The 17,058-nt window shown below is 57.2% G+C and overlaps 1 protein-coding gene across 1 annotated transcript; it reads left to right on the top strand.

The window, feature by feature from the left end:
• Positions 1-332: 332 nt before the first annotated feature.
• On the top strand, positions 333-9,684 carry FGF3 (fibroblast growth factor 3). Its single transcript, XM_004051699.5, has 3 exons — positions 333-1,035; positions 3,265-3,368; positions 8,952-9,684. The coding sequence occupies exons 1-3, from the start codon at positions 816-818 to the stop codon at positions 9,345-9,347; spliced, it is 720 nt and encodes a 239-aa protein (XP_004051747.2). The 5' UTR covers positions 333-815; the 3' UTR covers positions 9,348-9,684.
• The last annotated feature ends 7,374 nt before the right edge of the window (positions 9,685-17,058 follow it).

Here is a 17,058-nt window from a genome sequence, read left to right as displayed (position 1 = left end):
CAGCGCCACTGCTCCTGCAGGAAGCGCCGGGCGCAGGCACAAACCCGGAGCTCCCCACGCGTGCCCGCGCCCCAGAGCCTCCCCGCCGCCGCCCTCCTCGGTCCCCTTCATTATGCGCCGCCTTTAATGGGCGTTTGTCAGCTCGACTTCCCCGCAAGTTGTTTTCACGGACATCAGTCATCGGCGGAGGCCCCATTGTGCAGGGGGATTGATGGGGAGCGGGAGGGGGTGACAGGGCCTGGGGCGGCCGCCTCAAGGCCTCGGTCTATAATTTTCGGAGGCATAATTGGTCTGGGGGAGGGGGCGGGGGAGGGGCGGGGAGGGGACCTTTCAGAGCCAGGAGGGCGTTCGGGGGCGTGGGGCGCGCTGCGGAGCGGAGCCGCGGCTCGACGGCGGTGCGCTGGGGGCGAGTGTATGCAGACGGCGCCCGGCCCGAACCCCGAGCCCCGCGGGGCTCCCCACCCGCCGGCCTCCCGCCCCTCCCGCGCCTCCGCCTGGGGACCACGTCGGCCTTTTGTTGGCGAACCGTCCTTTCTTTCAGCGCTTTGCGCAGCAACGGAAATTTCATTGCTCCTGGGTGGAAATTAAAGGGACTCGCGTTCGCTCTCTCCCTCTCCCTCTCCCACTCTCCCTCTCTTTCTCTCTCTCGCCCACCCTTCCCGCTTCTTCCCCCACCATTCCCGGGAAGCCGGAGTCAGCATCTCCAGGCGCGGGAGCCCGCTCCGAGCACCTCGCAGCTGCCCGGCTGCCGCCCCTTCCATGGGCGCCGCGCTCGCCTGCAGCCACCGCCGCCGCGGGGCGGGCGCGATGCCACGATGGGCCTAATCTGGCTGCTGCTGCTCAGCTTGCTGGAGCCCGGCTGGCCCGCAGCGGGCCCTGGGGGGCGGTTGCGGCGCGATGCGGGCGGCCGTGGCGGCGTCTACGAGCATCTCGGCGGGGCGCCCCGGCGCCGCAAGCTCTACTGCGCCACGAAGTACCACCTCCAGCTGCACCCGAGCGGCCGCGTCAACGGCAGCCTGGAGAACAGCGCCTACAGTGAGTGCCGGACGCTGCGGGGCCCCGGGGGAAGCGGCGCCGGGAGGGGTCGGGCCCGGGAGAAGGCACGGTGCGCCCGGGGTGTCCGGGAAAAGACCGTCTGCCTCCCGCTGCCAGAAGGGGAATGCCAGGGTGCCCTCCTCAACCTACACGTCCGGGAGAAGAGCGCGCGCTGGGGTTCGAGCAGAACTCGGGGGCATGGGCGTTCACGTCCGAAGAGGGCCGGCGGCCGTCAGAGTCCGTCCCTGGTCCGGCCCGCTGGTCTGAGGGGACGCGAACTAGGCGACCCCGGGGCTCCAGGCTCTGCTGCTTTGGGCAGCTCTGACAAGTTTAAGCCCTTTGAATGTGTCGGAGAAAAGGAGCCGGACAAGGCATTTATCATCCTCTTTATTATTTATACGACTTCTCCTCCTCCTGCCGACCCCTGGACGCCCCGCCGTCCCCTCCGCCCTCCCCGCTCGCGGCTGCCCAGGTGGCCGCCCCCGCCGCTGCCTCTGCGCGGAGGACTCTTGCCCTGCGGAGCTCGGTTCCCTGGCCGCGGCCGCCACCGACAGTTATTCCCCGCGCTGGAATCTGCACCTCCCCCGCCTCCGCCCTGGCCGCACAGCGACAGGAGGGTGGAGGCCCTCGCCGTCGGGACGTGCGGACCACGAGCGCGGAACGGTGTCCGCCCGGGCCTGAGGGTGCAGACACACACACTCCGGCCCCCGCACGCAGGACCCGCGGCCCGGGCTGCGCTCACCGCGGAAGTCCGCCGGACTACACGGTTGGGCTCCTCTGGTCACAGGGACCTGAGGCCCGCGCCGAGCCCTTTGAGGAGCAGGATAGCGGAGCTCAGGGCCCGGGAGGACCGCGTGGGGAGCGTGGGAGGGCAGTCAAGACCACAGCGGTCCTCGGGTGCGCCTCGCGGCGCTCGGCTCCGGCCCCGGGCGCAGGAAGCGGTTCTGCGGCTTGAAGGTGGCGGCGGCGGCCTCAGCAAATCGCGGCTTCCTCCAGGAAAGCCGCAGCCCTGAGAGGGCGTCCTGGGGACATGCGCCTCCGGAGCCGCACGGTGGGCACCAGCTGTCGCCAGGGGGTCCGAGTGCGCGGAACTCGTCTCACAAAGACACTCCGGTTCTCTCCAAAGCCAGGCTCCCCCTCGGAGTCGCACAGCATCCAAACTTCTTGGTGTTGGCTGCTCAGGGGCAGGGGAGGGCGCGCGCCCGCAGCCGCCCCTGTCCTGCGTCGAGACTCGGGCTTCGCTGGTCCCCGGGCAGGCACCGCCGAGGCCGCCCGGCCTGCGCACTGGGAAGGCGGGAGGCTCGCAGCCTGCACCACAGCACCCCTGGGCTGGAGCAAAAGCCCGGTGGTGACCGCGGCTGTGCTCGGACCGCGTGCCAGGAGGGCGCTCCTGAGAGGCATGCCTTGGAGAGGGTGCAGGCAGTCGCCCCAATCCCCTCGCAGCCTCTATTGGGAGACAATGACCCCAACCCGTCCTTTGATGTAGTCCCCCGCCCCCAGCCGCCACCACAGCACTCGTGTATCCAGAAGGAAAGGCGGGAGGGGAGATTTAAACTTTCTTATCCCTGGGGAGTGGGTGAGACCCGTCCAGCTTCCGTCTGCGGGCTCCAGAGTCTAAACTGGCTTCCTGCCCTTCCAGGTCCCCCGGCGAGTACAATGATCTCCCGCCAGGTCTATTGCCAGCATGATTTGGGTGGCAGGCACCCTGGCTGTGTTGTTGCCAGTGGCTTATATTATCAGCCTGGCTCATCAGGGCCCAGCTTTCCCGCTGGCAGGCACAGGCATTGGGGACCGTGCAGTTCCAGAGCTCAGACTCCCATGGCTGCCGCCAGGGCTTGATTTCCCGCTCAAGCACATGTGCAGGGGCCTGACAGTCACCCAGCCATAGTGGTCCCCACTTGCTTGTCTGTCGGATGATGATGGCAGCTGGCAAGGTGTTGTGAGGCTCGAATGGAAGCTAGGGTGCAGGCAGCGTCAGCGGGTGGGAATGTTAATTTCATTGTTACCCTCCCAAGTTTGAATGAAGAGAAGCCTTCCCTGATGTTCCCTTCTCTACCTCCTGTCGGGTGACTTCTCCCTCCCTGAACTTCCACTCACTCCCCGACCTGTGGGGTGTGTGCTACCCTCCCCAGCCCTGATCCCGGGGTGTGGCTTTGGGCAGGGCCAGCTGGGCCTCAGCCGCCCCCTCCGTGGGGGCTGCGGGAGTGAGGCACCTCTCATTTCTTCTAGGTATTTTGGAGATAACGGCAGTGGAGGTGGGCATTGTGGCCATCAGGGGTCTCTTCTCCGGGCGGTACCTGGCCATGAACAAGAGGGGACGACTCTATGCTTCGGTGAGTCCAGGCTGTCACATGGGTGGGCGCTGACGGAGTAGCGGTCTGGCCTGCACATCAAGCCAGGGGACGGGGGATGTGGGCAGTAGAATGCTTTGCCAAGGGTACATGGGACCCAAGCTAGGACCAGACCCTGGCCCAGGGCTCCACGCCCAGTGATCTTTGGCTGTGCCTGTTAGAGGCTGCTCCGCGAGTGACCTGGAGCCTGGCCCTGGGGGACCTGGGATCTGGAGAATGCCAGGTTAGCAAAGGTATCCCCCATCCTCGTCATCACTACCACCCTCCCTTGAGAGTAGCTGAGAGCAGGGAAGTGATTGTTCTCCAAATTTCCACCAAAATAAATGGACCCAAGACAACCTGGGAGTGTTCCTTAGAGCAGCCAGAACTCTCCTGGGAGCATGGAGAGGAGGGCGCTGGCCCAGCTCCACCGGCTCTCTCCAAGGGTGGAAAGGCGAGAGCTGAAGCCTAGGAGGGGAAGGGGGATGGCGCCCATGTCCCGGGCACACAGGAGCCTTGGAGCCCGGGCTTGGGACCCAGTCTATCTACTGCCTGGGCCTCCGCGTAACCAAAAAGGGTCTCCTTACTCTGTGGGTATGGCAGCGCCCCTCTTCATAAGGGGTGGGGGTGGGGAATACACAGAGTAAAATACATGTCACAGGGAAATTTGCTACCTCCAACTAGTCATTACATGCAATTTGGCTGATACTTCCTTGGGCAATGAGAGGTTTTCCATCCATGAGTAGCCTGGCTGACGCGGCCCAAGGACAATCTCCCTGCAGTGAGCTCTCTGCTCAGTCCTGCTCACAGAGGACACATCCCGCAGATCCCTCTCGCAGAAGCTGACGATTTCATCACAGATTTTTAGCCGTTTTGCTAAAGGAAGGTCCAGAAAGCTGGGATGCACCCCTTCATTTTCTCTGGTCCAGAGGCTACTCCCTCCTTCCTCCCATCCACTCACCCATCCACCCATCCACCCATTCACCCATCCGCTCATCCACACATGCACCCATCCATCCATCCACCTATCCATCCATCCATCCACCCATCCACCCATCCACCCATTTACCCATCCACCCATCCACCCATCCACCTATCCATCCATCCATCCACCCATCCACCCATCCACCCATTTACCCGTCCACCCATCCACCCATCCACCCATCCACCCATTTACCCATCCACCCATCCACCCATCCATCCATCCACCTATCCATCCATCCATCCATCCATCCATCCATCCATCCATCCATCCACCTATCCGCCCATCCACTCATCCACTCACCCATCCACCTATCCACCCACCCACTCACCCATCCATCCACCCACCCACTCACTCACCCATCCATCCGTCCACCTATCCATCTGACATTCAGTCCATTCATCAGTCAGTGTCCTGGAAGCTGTGTCTGGGAGCAGGGGCCCTCATGGTGCCAGCTTCTGCCATAGGGGAGCCAGGATTTGAAGAGACAGAATAAAGCACGACATGAGGGGGTCCCAGTGGTTCAGAGCCCACCTGGGGCTTCCGTGCCTGAGAGTTCACAGCCTGGCTTTGAGAAGGGTGGACAGAGGCTCCTAGCCCCACCAGGGATGCTTAGCCAAGCAGTCTGGCTGGAGGGTGTGGAACTTTCCAGAGTGCCCAGTGGAGAAGTTCCCATTGCCCTGCAGACAACCTGGGAGGCATAGCAGCCTGGATACCAACTCCGTCACCTGCCACCTGCCACCTGATACCACAGTCCTGTGTGCGGCCAGCTTGCCTAGGAGTGCTGTCCCGCCACGGGGCTCCCTGGACTTTGCCGGCAGCATGCTTGCCCTCAGGCCAGCTCATCCCACTGTGGGCCAGTGAGCACTGCACCCCGACACTCCTGGGTCTGGCCCTGACCTCCCTTCTGAGGTATAGACCACCCTCCCCCAACATCCTGCTGACTCAGACACTCCAACCAAACTCAGCAGCTCCCCAACTCCCCATCTTAATCATCGCCCCACCAGCCACTCGCTCTCACCCAGAGTGGGCTGGGAGTCACGGTAGACCCCTCCTGCTGTTCAGTCCATCCCTAGTCCTCAGACCACGCCCCTGCATCTCTTCAGCCCACGCACCTCACCTCCCTCTGCCTCATCCCCGAGAGCACGCCTTATAAGGCAGGCTCATCACTTCCCACCTGGATCACTGCTCCAGCCTCTCCTACCTCCAATCCATCTGTTTGTCAAGCCATCCATCCATCTACCCTCCCTTCCTTCCTTCCTTCCCCTTCCTTTATTCTCTTCACCCATCTGTCCATACACCTCTTCTTCCTTCCTTCCTTCTTTCCTTTCTCTCATCCTTCTTTCCATCCATCCTTCCAACCGTTCGTCTGTCCATCTGCCCATTCACATGTCCATCCATCCATGCTCCCTCCTTCCTTCCATCCTTTCACCCATCCACCCATCCACCCATCCACCCATCCACCAATCCATCCAGCAATCCACCCATCCATCCAGCCATCCACCCATCCATCCATCCACCTATCCATCCATCCACCCATCCATCCATCCAGCCATCCACCCATCCACCCATCCACCCATCCATCCATCCATCCATCCATCCACCCATCCACCCATCCATCCATCCAGCCATCCACCCATCCATCCATCCACCTATCCATCCATCCACCCATCCATCCATCCAGCCATCCACCCATCCATCCATCCACCCATCCACCCATCCATCCATCCATCCATCCATCCATCCACCCACCCATCTGACATTCAGTCCTTCGTTCACCAGTCAGTGTCCTGGGCACTTACCATGTGTTGCGCTCTGCTAGTGCATGTTAAGGGGGCTTCCTAAAAAAGCAAATCAGCCCAGTTCATGGCTTCTGAGGACTCCCATGATGTGCAGGCATCCCCCAGGCACCTTAGCTCCACCCACAGAGCAGCAGCCCGGGTGCCATCTGCTCCCAGGGGGGCCATCATCTGGAGGTTGAGCCTCCTCCAGCTTCCGGAAGCCCCCTCAACTCTCCAAGCCATCTGTACTGCTCAGGCCACACCTTCACTGCCTGGAACGCCCTCCTCTGGAAAATGCCCACGAGAAAGTGCCCGCCCCGCCCTTACAGCTCTCTTTAGAAGTCACCTCCTCAACAAAGCAGCTTCGGAGTTGGCTTCCTCCCCACCCCTCATGGGGTGGAAGTGGCCCTGTGGGAGGGGCCTGTGGAACCAGGTCTGGTGGGACGGCAGTCAGGACACACATTGGAAAGTGTTGTCACAGCGAGTCCCAACTGCAGTAGCTCTGGAGTCTATGGCCCAGGCCCCTGAGCCAACACCTTCTGCCCTGGTCATCTTGGCCACCCCAGGTGCCCTACCACGTGTCAGCAAGTGATCTACACTGCCCCCAATCTCCCACCTCGGGAGAGCCTGAGCCCCCTGCCACCTGAGGCTCACAGGCACCTGTCCTTCAGTGACCCACCCCTCAAGTGGCCCCCCAAAGAGAAAGCCTATTTCCTGGCCTCTCTGGCCCTGAGATGACTCACCTGCTGCAGGATCGAGGGACCTGGGAGAAGCTTGGGTCCTGCCCTGAGCTTCTCACAGTCTGCCATGGGAGCCAGACACTAACATGGTGTACCCAGTGTGTGGGGTGGGGAAGTCGGCCCTGAGCCCACCCGCTCATTCCCAGATAGTCGCTGAGCCCCAGGCTATGTGGGGGTCAGGCACAGATCAGACACTGTTCTATCCCCCTGTAATGTAGGGCCTGGCACCACCCTTGGGCCTCAGTTTCCCCATCTATAAACATGGAGACTGGTCTTGGATAGTAACATCCAGACTGTGGCCCAGGGGGCACTGGGCCTCCAAGAGGGCTGGAGAGCAGGGGGGCTTGGGGTTATGGGGAGAGGCAGCCCCTACCACCAGGTCAAGACTTCCACCCTTCCCTGCTCTGGGCTTGCATGTCGCTGAAAAAGAGGATGGGGTGCTTGAAGCATCTTATTCCCTGAGGTCCTGCGAGGTCAGATGCTGCTCGGTCCAGTCTGGGAGCCTCTGGAGGCCATTTCCACTCTCCCTGTCTCCCACGGGACACCACACTCCAGATGGGGACAGACCATGAGGGCCTCCGACTCCTCCCTGCGGCGAGTCCCCAGGAGGAAAGAGAGATCCTGCTGTCTGCCTTGCACCTGCTGCTTCCACCTCCCACCACCCTTTCTGGTTTGGAGGGAGCAGCTCCTGTCAGTCATTCCCTGAGGGAGGTGGCCCTAGGCATTACCACTTGCCTGTAGCTGGGACTGAAGCCTAGTGGGTCTGCATAAGGCATACCCACCCCTTCCCTACCCCACAGACTAAGAAGACCCCATGAGGCAGCCCTTGAGGGAACCTCCCACGGCCAGGCCTTTGGGATGTTGGTGTAAGCTCCTTCAGTTCAGAGCTTCACTGTGCCTTTGAGAGGGCAGGGTCCCTTCTGCCCTTCCCCCACTGCACCCCGGGCCTGACAAGGGTCCCATTAATCTCTGATGACAAAGAGGTGTCCTCTCTGTCCTGCTTGTGGTGGGACACCCCAGCTTCTGCTCTCATCCTAAGAACAGCAGTATCTGTGGCACTGATTGATCACGTGCCTCATGCCAGGCCCCAGCCCCTGCTCTGTGTTGTAACCTCTTCAACCTGCAAGGCGAGATCCTCCAGCTTAAGAGAGTGTTGCTCAGGGGTCAGTGACCCCAGCTGGGGCCCCTGAGCGCAGCGTTTAATGGAGAGTCTGGGCTCATCAAACCTGGCTGTGTCCTCTTCCCTTCCTGCTTTTTGTGTTCTTTCTTCGTTTTTCTTTTCTGCAATTTCTTTTTTTTTCTTTTCTTTTCTTTCTTTTTTTTTTTTTTTTTGAGTCAGAGTTTTGCTCTTGTCACCCAGACTGGAGTGCAGTGGTGCAATCTCTGCTCACTGCAACCTCTGCCTCCCGGGTTCAAGTGATTCTCCTGCCTAAGCCTCCCGAGTAGCTGGGATTGTGGGCGCACGCCACCACGCCCGGCTAATTTTTTTGTATTTTTAGTAGAGACGGGGTTTTGCCATGTTGCCCAGGCTGGTCTCGAACTCCTGACCTCAGGTGATTCACCCGCCTCAGCCTCCCAAACTGCTGGGATTACAGGCATGAGCCACTGCGCCCAGCCTCTGCAATTTCTTTAAAAGAGATCTGAGTGCTGTCATCTTCCTTTGTCCAAATGCCCAGTCCTTGCTGACCTCCACACTGCCAGCAGACTGCCAGGGCACCTGGGTTGGCCGGCCTGGTCTCTGCTCCATGGACAACCCTACACATCCCTTTGCTGTGTCAGCGCCCTCAGATGGGGGACAGAGGCTGGTGGAACCCAGAGAGCAGGAGCTGGGAATTGTTCGGCACAGCTTTGAGCGAAGGTGACCTTTGGGCAGAAGGCCAAGTTCACCAGGCACACAGGGGAGGAAGGACATGCTGGGCAGAGGGCAGGGCCTAGGCAAAGGTGTGGCTGGCTGAGAGTGCGCCGGGGTTTGGCACTGGACCGAACAGCCTCAGAGGAGGGGAGGGAGGCATCGGGCAACCCTGGGCCCTGACGCTGCCGCAGTCTCCCCGGGGCACTGACCATGATATCTCATCCCCCCCAGGAGCACTACAACGCCGAGTGCGAGTTTGTGGAGCGGATCCACGAGCTGGGCTATAATACGTATGCCTCCCGGCTGTACCGGACGGTGTCTAGTACGCCTGGGGCCCGGCGGCAGCCCAGCGCCGAGAGACTGTGGTACGTGTCTGTGAACGGCAAGGGCCGGCCCCGCAGGGGCTTCAAGACCCGCCGCACACAGAAGTCCTCCCTGTTCCTGCCCCGCGTGCTGGACCACAGGGACCACGAGATGGTGCGGCAGCTACAGGGTGGGCTGCCCAGACCCCCTGGTAAGGGGGTCCAGCCCCGACGGCGGCGGCAGAAGCAGAGCCCGGATAACCTGAAGCCCTCGCACGTTCAGGCTTCGAGACTGGGCTCCCAGCTGGAGGCCAGTGCGCACTAGCTGGGCCTAGTGGCCACCGCCAGAGCTCCTGGCGACATCTTGGCGTGGCAGCCTCTCGACTCTGACTCTCCTCCTTGAGCCCTTGCCCCTGCGTCCTGCGTCTGGGTTCTCAGCTATTTCCAGAGCCAGCTCAAATCAGGGTCCAGTGGGAACTGAAGAGGGCCCAAGTCAGAGCTCGGAGGGGGCTGCCTGCAATGCAGGGCATTTGTGGGTCTGTGTGGCAGGAAGCCGGCAGGGAAGGGCCTGAGTGCCAGCCCTGGCAGACTGAGGAGCCTCCCAGGAGCAGCGGGGCAGTGTGGGGCTTTGTGTCATCAAAACATTAAAGTATTTTATTCTACTCTGTCGTTTGGTAGATCGTGATGCAGGCTGAGGAGCGCTTGCTGCCTTTACTGGAACGTGCTTGCTTCCAGCACAGCAGAATCCGCGCTGGCATCAGCCTGTGTCAGCTGCTGCTTTAAGAGGAAGACGGTATTCCCAGAAATCGGGCTAAAGGTGCATTTCAGTTCCCTGGTTTTAGAAAGTTACGTTTTTTTGGATGGTTGGAAACAAGCAAAGGCATGTTTGTGCATGTGTGTGCATCGTGTATGTGTGCGTGGAGAGAAGGATCGTGTATTTCTGAAAGCGTGAGTGTGCATGTGGGTATGTGTGATCTTGTGTTAGTGGTACCTGTGTGAGGACATGTATGTGTGTGTGTGTTTCTGGGTGTGTCTGAATGTGTGATGTGTGTGTGTCTGTGTGTGTGTGTGTGCGTGTGTGTGTGTGTGGAGAGAGAGAGAGAGAGGTTACTTTCTTTGAAAACTCTAAAAAGCCTCTCCCTCTGGAAGCTGTGTGCTTCTCCAGGGACCCTTTAGAGCAACTGCGTCAGGTCAGGCAGCACAGAAACTTCCTTTATCCTTATAACCTGCTCTTGGGGCCCATGCACCCTGTCTTTACCTAAGAAGGTGAGGCTCAGAGAAGCAATTACTCAGTGGCCGGGCCCTGCCTTGAACTAGATGCCTCCTCACACCTGTTCCCCAACAATGGCATGGGTGGGATCACCTGGGCCGGCCCAGGTGAGAGCCAGCATGGGCAGTGTACTAACCTCTCCTGGCACTTGGCAGGATGGGCAGGGTCCAGGTGAGGAGCCTCTCCTGAGCCTGGGACTGTGAGGACCATCGCTCTCTGTTCCCATGCCCTCCCAGGGGTCAGAGAGCCCGGGGTCAGAGAACTTAGGGTCAGAGAGGCCAGAGTCAGAGAGCTGAGACTCAGAGAGCCCAGGGTCAGAGTGTCCAGGGCCAGAGAGCTTGTGGTCACAGAGCCCAGACTCAGAGAGCCCAGACTCAGAGCCACCTGATTGGTTAGTGCAGACTCGCCAAACCCACAGGGAGGCTGGGCTCCTCACTGGCACGTGTGCAACACAAGTGAAAATCTCGGTGCCTCCTTCAGCCCCCAGCGCATGTCAGATTTCCCGGAATGGCTCCCCTGCAGCTGCAAACATTCCTGGCAGTCAACAGGAGCAGCGCGCAGCTGAGCTCTGCTGTGGGTTTTGTTGTTTCTCTAGAGTGAGATGGGGCAGGGGCTGCCATCACTCCCTCCTTGCAGATGATGACCCTGAGGCCTGGCAAGGGGAGCTTGCCCGGGGCTGTGTCAACGCAGGGGAAGCAGCAGTACTCAGTGCTGCAGGATCAACAGATGGTCCCTGATGAAGGCGTAGGAGACACTGGGGGCTCTTGTTTAACATGTAAAACAGCTTTGACAAGAGAATGTGGATTTTTCGCAGCTGACGGCTGTGCCATGGTCACCTTCTTCCCCACACCAGAGTCCAAGGGACTTCATTGTGTGTGTGTGTTTGGGGGGTCATGGGCTGAATTATGTCTCCTCCCCAGAGTTCATCTGTTGAAGTCCTAACCCTAGTAACTCAGCATGTGACCTTATTTGGAATAGGGTCATTACAGATGCAACTGGTGAAGATGAGGTAACATAGGAGTAGAATGACCCCTGAATCCATTGTGACCAGGGTCCTCCTTAAGAGACACATGGGCACAGCCATGCACACAGGAGGACGCCATGAGAGCGTAAAGGTGGGGACAAGGGTGACGCTGCTACAAGCCAAGGAGTGCCAAAGTTTGCCAGCAAACACCAGCAGCTAAAGGACAAGAAAGGAACAGACTCTGCCCTATAGCCCTGAGAAGGAGCCAACTCTGCCGACACCCCAGTCTTGGACATCCAGCCCAGAGTCCTGCAGATGATAAATGTCTGTTTGAGCCACCTACTCTGTGTGGGGCTGTGTTACCACAGCTTGAGCATCAGGCACAGAGGGCAAGGGGCCTTCTGGCCTCCAAAAGGAGAGCGACCCCGCTTCTGCTGGATGAGGGGAAGGGGAGAGAAGGTGGGCCCCAGGCTGAGAGCGTGGGCTCCCTGGGAGGGGTCAGAGGGTGCCCGCTGCTTCCGGTGCCACGGTGGGAACTCCTGCTTCCTTACACACAGGAGGGGCTGGGGGCAGGTAGAATTCTCCTGAAAAAGAAAAGGGTATGGGGGTGAGAGGGTCCTGGGACCCAGCACCCATAGCTGTTAGATGGTTCACCTGCTCCGCGTGTGCTCAGGGCGGGCAGTGCCTGGAGACCGCACACCTGTGGCTGTGTGGGAAGATGCCCTCTGAGTCAGGAAAGGCCGACCCAGGGGCTCCAGGGACAGTGGCCTCCCTACTTGCATTTGCATCACCCAGAGGGAATCGGAAGGGAGAGAAAGAGGCTGAGCAGGTGGGGCAGGTCTTTGCCTATTGAGTCTCTGGGATTTTGGGTCCAGAACCTGTCAGGAGTAGGAATGGAAAAATTATGCAGTCTATGAAAAATGGTACGGTGGCTCCTCAAAGCACTAAACAGAGAGCTACCATGTGATCCAGCAATTCCATTTCCGGGCATATCCCCAAAGGAATGAAAGCAGGATCATGGATAGATGTTTGCACACTCATGTTCATAACAGCACCATTCGCAGTTGCCTGGAGGTGGAAACAAGCCAAGTGTATTAGTCAGGGCTCTCTAGAGGGACAGAACTAATAGGAGATATATATATATATCCTATTATATATATATATCATATATATTATATATATATCTCCTCTCTCTATATATATAAAATATGCATGTGGGTGTATATATATATGTATATATATATAAAGGGGAGTTGATTAAGTACTAACTTACACAATCACAAGTTCCCACAATAGGCCGTCTGCAAGCTTGAGGAGAAAGGAGAGCCAGTCTGAGTCCCAAAACTGAAGATCTTGGAGTCAGATGTTTGATGGCAGGAAGCATCCAACATGGGAGAAAGATGTAGGCTGGGAGGCTAGGCCAATCTCGCCATTTCACGTTCTTCTGCCTGCTTTGTATTCACTGGCAACTGGTTAGGTTGTGCCCACTAGATTAAGGGTGGATCTGCCTTCCCCAGCCCACTGACTCAAATGTTAATCTCTTTTGGCAACACCGTCACAGACAAACCCAGGATCAATACTTTGTATCCTTCAACCCAATCAAGTTGACAGTATTAACCATCACACCAAGAATCCATCAGGAGAGGGATGGATGTATAGAACGTGCTCCATCGATGCAATGGAATGCCATTCAGCCTTAAAAAGGACAGACATGGCTGGGCGCGGTGGCTCGCGCCTGGAATCCGAGCACTTTGGGAGGCCGAGGCAGGCAGATCACCTGAGGTTACCTGAGGCAGGCAGATCACCTGGCCAACGTGGCAAAACCCCGTCTCTACTAAAAATACAAAAATTAGCTGGGCATGGTGGCAAGTACCCATAGTCCCAGCTACTCAAGAAGGCTGAGGCAGGAGAATCACTTGAACCCAGGAGGCAGAGGTTGCCGTGAGCTGAGATCGCACCACTGCACTCCAGCCTGAGCGACAGAGGGAGACTCCATCTCAAAACAAAACAAAACAAAACCCACAGGCCAGATGTTGTGGCTCACGCCTGTAATCCCAGCACTTTCAGAGGCTGAGGCAGGTGGATCACCTGAGGTCAGGCGTTTGAGACCAGCCTGGTCAACATGGTAAAACCCCGTCTCTACTAAAAATAAAAAATTAGCCAGGTGTGGTGGTGGGTGCCTATAATCCCAGCTACTCAAGAGGCTGAGGCAGGAGAATCGCTAGAACCAGGGGGGCAGAGGATGCAGTGAGCCAAGATCACGCCATTGGACTGCAGCCTGGGCAACAAGAGCGAAACTCCATCTCAAAAAAACAAAAACCAAAAAAACAAACAAACAAAGAACCCACAAAAATTAGCCAGGGGTGGTGGCATGCATCTGTAGTCTCAGCTACTTGGGAGGCTGAAGCACGAGAATTGCTTGAACCCAGGAGGCAGAGGTTGCAGTAAGCCGAGATCATGCCATTGCCCTCCAGACTGGGCAACAGAATTAGACTCTGCCTCAGAAAAAAAAAAAAAAAAAAAAAGGAAGGACATTGACACATGCTACAACATGGGTGAACCTTAAGGACATTGTGTTGAGTGAAAAAATATGATACAATTTTACTTAGATGAGATCCCTGAAGTAGTCAAATCCAGAGAGACTCAAAGTAGAACGGTGGGTGCTGGGAGCTGGGGGAGGGGAATGGGGAGTTAGTGTTTCATGGAGAGACAGTCTCAGTTTGGGAAGATGGAAAGGTACTGAAAGTAGATAATGGTGATGGTTACAGGCTGTGGAAGTCCTCAACGCACTCAATTGCACACTTAAAATGGTGACTCTCTTGCAGCACCTTGACTGCAGTGGTTCTGTCGTTCATCTTCGTGCCCTCCCCATGGAAAGTGCTAGTTGAGAGCATTGGCAGCATCCAATCACCATTGCTGGATGAAGGAAAAAAAGGAAGAAAAGCTCCTCTTGGAGTGGCCAGTAGGTCCCCTGCCTGCCCAGTCGGCCTGCACAGTGCTCTCCAGGGTGGACATGGGCAGAGGGAGCGCTTGACCGGGGTCTGGTCCACTCCCCGCTTGCCCCACAGGGGAAGACAGCCTTGCCTGGGTGAAGCCAAGAGACTAAGGACCCACGCTACCCGGCCCCCTGCATCCCAGCCCTGGAGCCCGCTTGACCTTCTCTGCGTCAGATGGAGTCAGTACTTCAATGGGGAGGGTAGGATGGCTGTGGGTGCCCGAGCTTCAGCTGCTTGGAGCGGGTCTTTGAACTCCTCGGTGGGTTCAGAGGCCTCCTGCCTCCCAGGGGTGGAAGGACTCAGAAAGGTGAACCAGCAGGCCTATAATTAGCGCCCACCCATCGGAGGGCCACCGTGCCTCAGCATTCCAGGGCTGTGACAGATATAGCCCCTGGAGCTGACCTCTGTCCCCACTTGGCTGCAATGGCTGGAATACCAGGGGCAGCCTACACTTGTGCCTGAGTGCCTGGCCGGCTGTGTGTCCACACAAGGAAGGGGACCATGGGAGAAGAGGCTTCTGGGTGGGTAAAAAGCCAGCACATGTGCTGTTTTCAGACCTGCTGATTCAGATGTGGCCTTAGTCACTTCTGTTATTTGATCATGACAGCATTTTCAGCCACGTGGCCCAGAACTGGCCGCTGCCCCTCCCCAGCCTCAGTGTTCCCATCTGTCAAGTGGGGCTCCCACAGTGGTCATTGAGAGCTGCTGAGGCCACACAGATGGTAAAAGGTCTGTAAATAATAGCTGCATACACAGCCGTGAGAGGATGCAAGAGAAAGCCTGGCCCTGCTCTCTAGCCAGCAGCAGGGGAGGCACAGTGCAAAGAAACAGAACACACTTCCACTAGGTGCCCTTTCTGCAGCACTCTCGCTGGAGGGGCTGCTGACCTGGGCCCAGAAGGTGGGGAATGATTGGAAAAGTTTAGAGGACACAGGGAGTGTTGGTGGTGGGCTGGGAGATCCTGGGAGCTCTCATGCCTTGAGCAGGCTGGTTTGAAGACAGAAATTTTAAAAATGCATTCATTATCACTGATAAACAAATACATTTATCTGTGTTTTGTACAGTTCAAGAGAAAGGCACTGTAATTCATCATCCCTCTATCCACTTATCTTTTATCCATCCATCATCCATCATCCATCCATCCATCTTCCATCTTTCCAACCATCCATCTTCGATCCATCCTTCTATCCTTCCTTCCATCCATCATTCATTCATCCATCCATCCATCTGTCCACCATTTATCTACTCATCTACTATGCCTTCATCCATCCATCCATCTTCCACCTTTTCATCCATTCCATCCATCCATCCATCCTTCTATCCTTCCATCCATCCTTCATTCATCCATCCGTCTGTCCACCCATTCATCTACTCACCTACTGTCCATCCATCCATCCATCCTTCTATCTTTCCATCCATCCTTCATTCATCCATCCATCCATCATCCAGCCATCCATCCGTCTGTCCACCCATTCACCTACTCATCTACTATCCATTCATCTATCAATCCATCTTCCATCTTTTCATCCATCCATCCTTCTGTCCTTCCATCCATCATCCATCCATCCATCCATCTGTTCACCCATTCATCCTCTCATCTACTGTCCATCCATCCACATCCATCCATCCATCCATCCACATCCATCCATCCATCCACCCATCCATCCATCCACCCATCCATCCATTCTCCCATCCTTCCATCCATCCATTCTCCCATCCTTCCATCCATCTATGCATCTTTCCATCCATTCATCCCCCCATCCATCCACTCATCTACCATCCATCCAGCAAGCATATGGGCACCCATCAGTGGGTCTGGAGCCTGGGTAGAGAATGCAGCAGGCACCCATACAGCTAGCTAAATGCCAGATACTCTGCTGGGCAGGATGGACAGAGGTGGAGCTGCCTCTCCTTGTGCATCAGAATCTTTCAGTTTCACAGGGGACAGGCTGGCCCTGGGATATGGAAAGGCTCAGACTGCAGGGCTGAAGGAAGGGCAGAGAAGACAGGACAGAGAAATAACTGGCTGCCTCGTGAGGAGTGTTTAGGATCTCAGGCCCTGGAGTCAGGTCAACCTGGGCCCCAGGCTAAAAGCTCCCTTCACAGGCTGTGAGGCCAGATAAAGCGCTCTGATATCTCTGTCAATCCCAAACTCTCCCCTGCCCCAGGACCTTTGCACATGCTGTCTGTTGAGACTAATCTTCCCTCCACTCTTCACTAGTTGAGTCCCTTCATAATCTTTACTTCTAAAGGTGTCACCTCTTCAGAGAGACCTACCACGACCACCCTACTCCAACTGGGGCCCCTTCTCATTTTGTTCTTACAGTGCCTTGTTATTTTCCTTCAAAGAACCCAACATAATCTGTAATTATCTAGTTAATTGTCCACTCACTGCTGTCCCCATCAGTCTCCCACATGCAGGTGAGGCACCCGGGCTATTTATTTCCACCAACTCAAGTCTGCCTTTGGCTGAGGACTACTCCCAGGGACACTCCCTGAACTTCTGGCCTGCTCCCCTCAGACAAGAAATCCAAGGGCTTGTGATGGGAAGCCCTGGGGCCTCTTTGTGCAGAAGGGTGAGGCCTGAAGGGTTATGGGTGGAACAACGCCAGTGTCTGCTACATTCTGTCATGATTCACCTTTTGCAGATGAGAAAACTGAGGCTTAGAGATATGAAGCAATTGTCTCAAGGTCACATAGCCAGTGAGGGACATGTCAGGGCTGATTCCAAGATCTCTCAGGCTCCAAAGTTTATATTACATGGAGCCCAAGGAGGGGAGCAAGAACAGGAAGTCGCCAAGAAGTG

Source organism: Gorilla gorilla, chromosome 9 (genome assembly GCF_029281585.2).
Source record: "Gorilla gorilla gorilla isolate KB3781 chromosome 9, NHGRI_mGorGor1-v2.1_pri, whole genome shotgun sequence".
Classification (NCBI taxonomy): domain Eukaryota; kingdom Metazoa; phylum Chordata; class Mammalia; order Primates; family Hominidae; genus Gorilla; species Gorilla gorilla.
This window is presented reverse-complemented; position numbering and strand designations above follow the sequence as displayed.

What these genes read in the sequence shown, in the direction of transcription:
- FGF3 (XM_004051699.5), top strand. Translation starts at nt 816, where the DNA reads ATGGGCCTAATCTGGCTGCTGCTGCTCAGCTTGCTGGAGCCCGGCTGG. An exon ending in CCTGGAGAACAGCGCCTACA is followed by an intron (nt 1,036 to 3,264) that starts GTGAGTGCCGGA and finishes CATTTCTTCTAG; the next exon opens with GTATTTTGGAGATAACGGCA. An exon ending in GGGGACGACTCTATGCTTCG is followed by an intron (nt 3,369 to 8,951) that starts GTGAGTCCAGGC and finishes CATCCCCCCCAG; the next exon opens with GAGCACTACAACGCCGAGTG.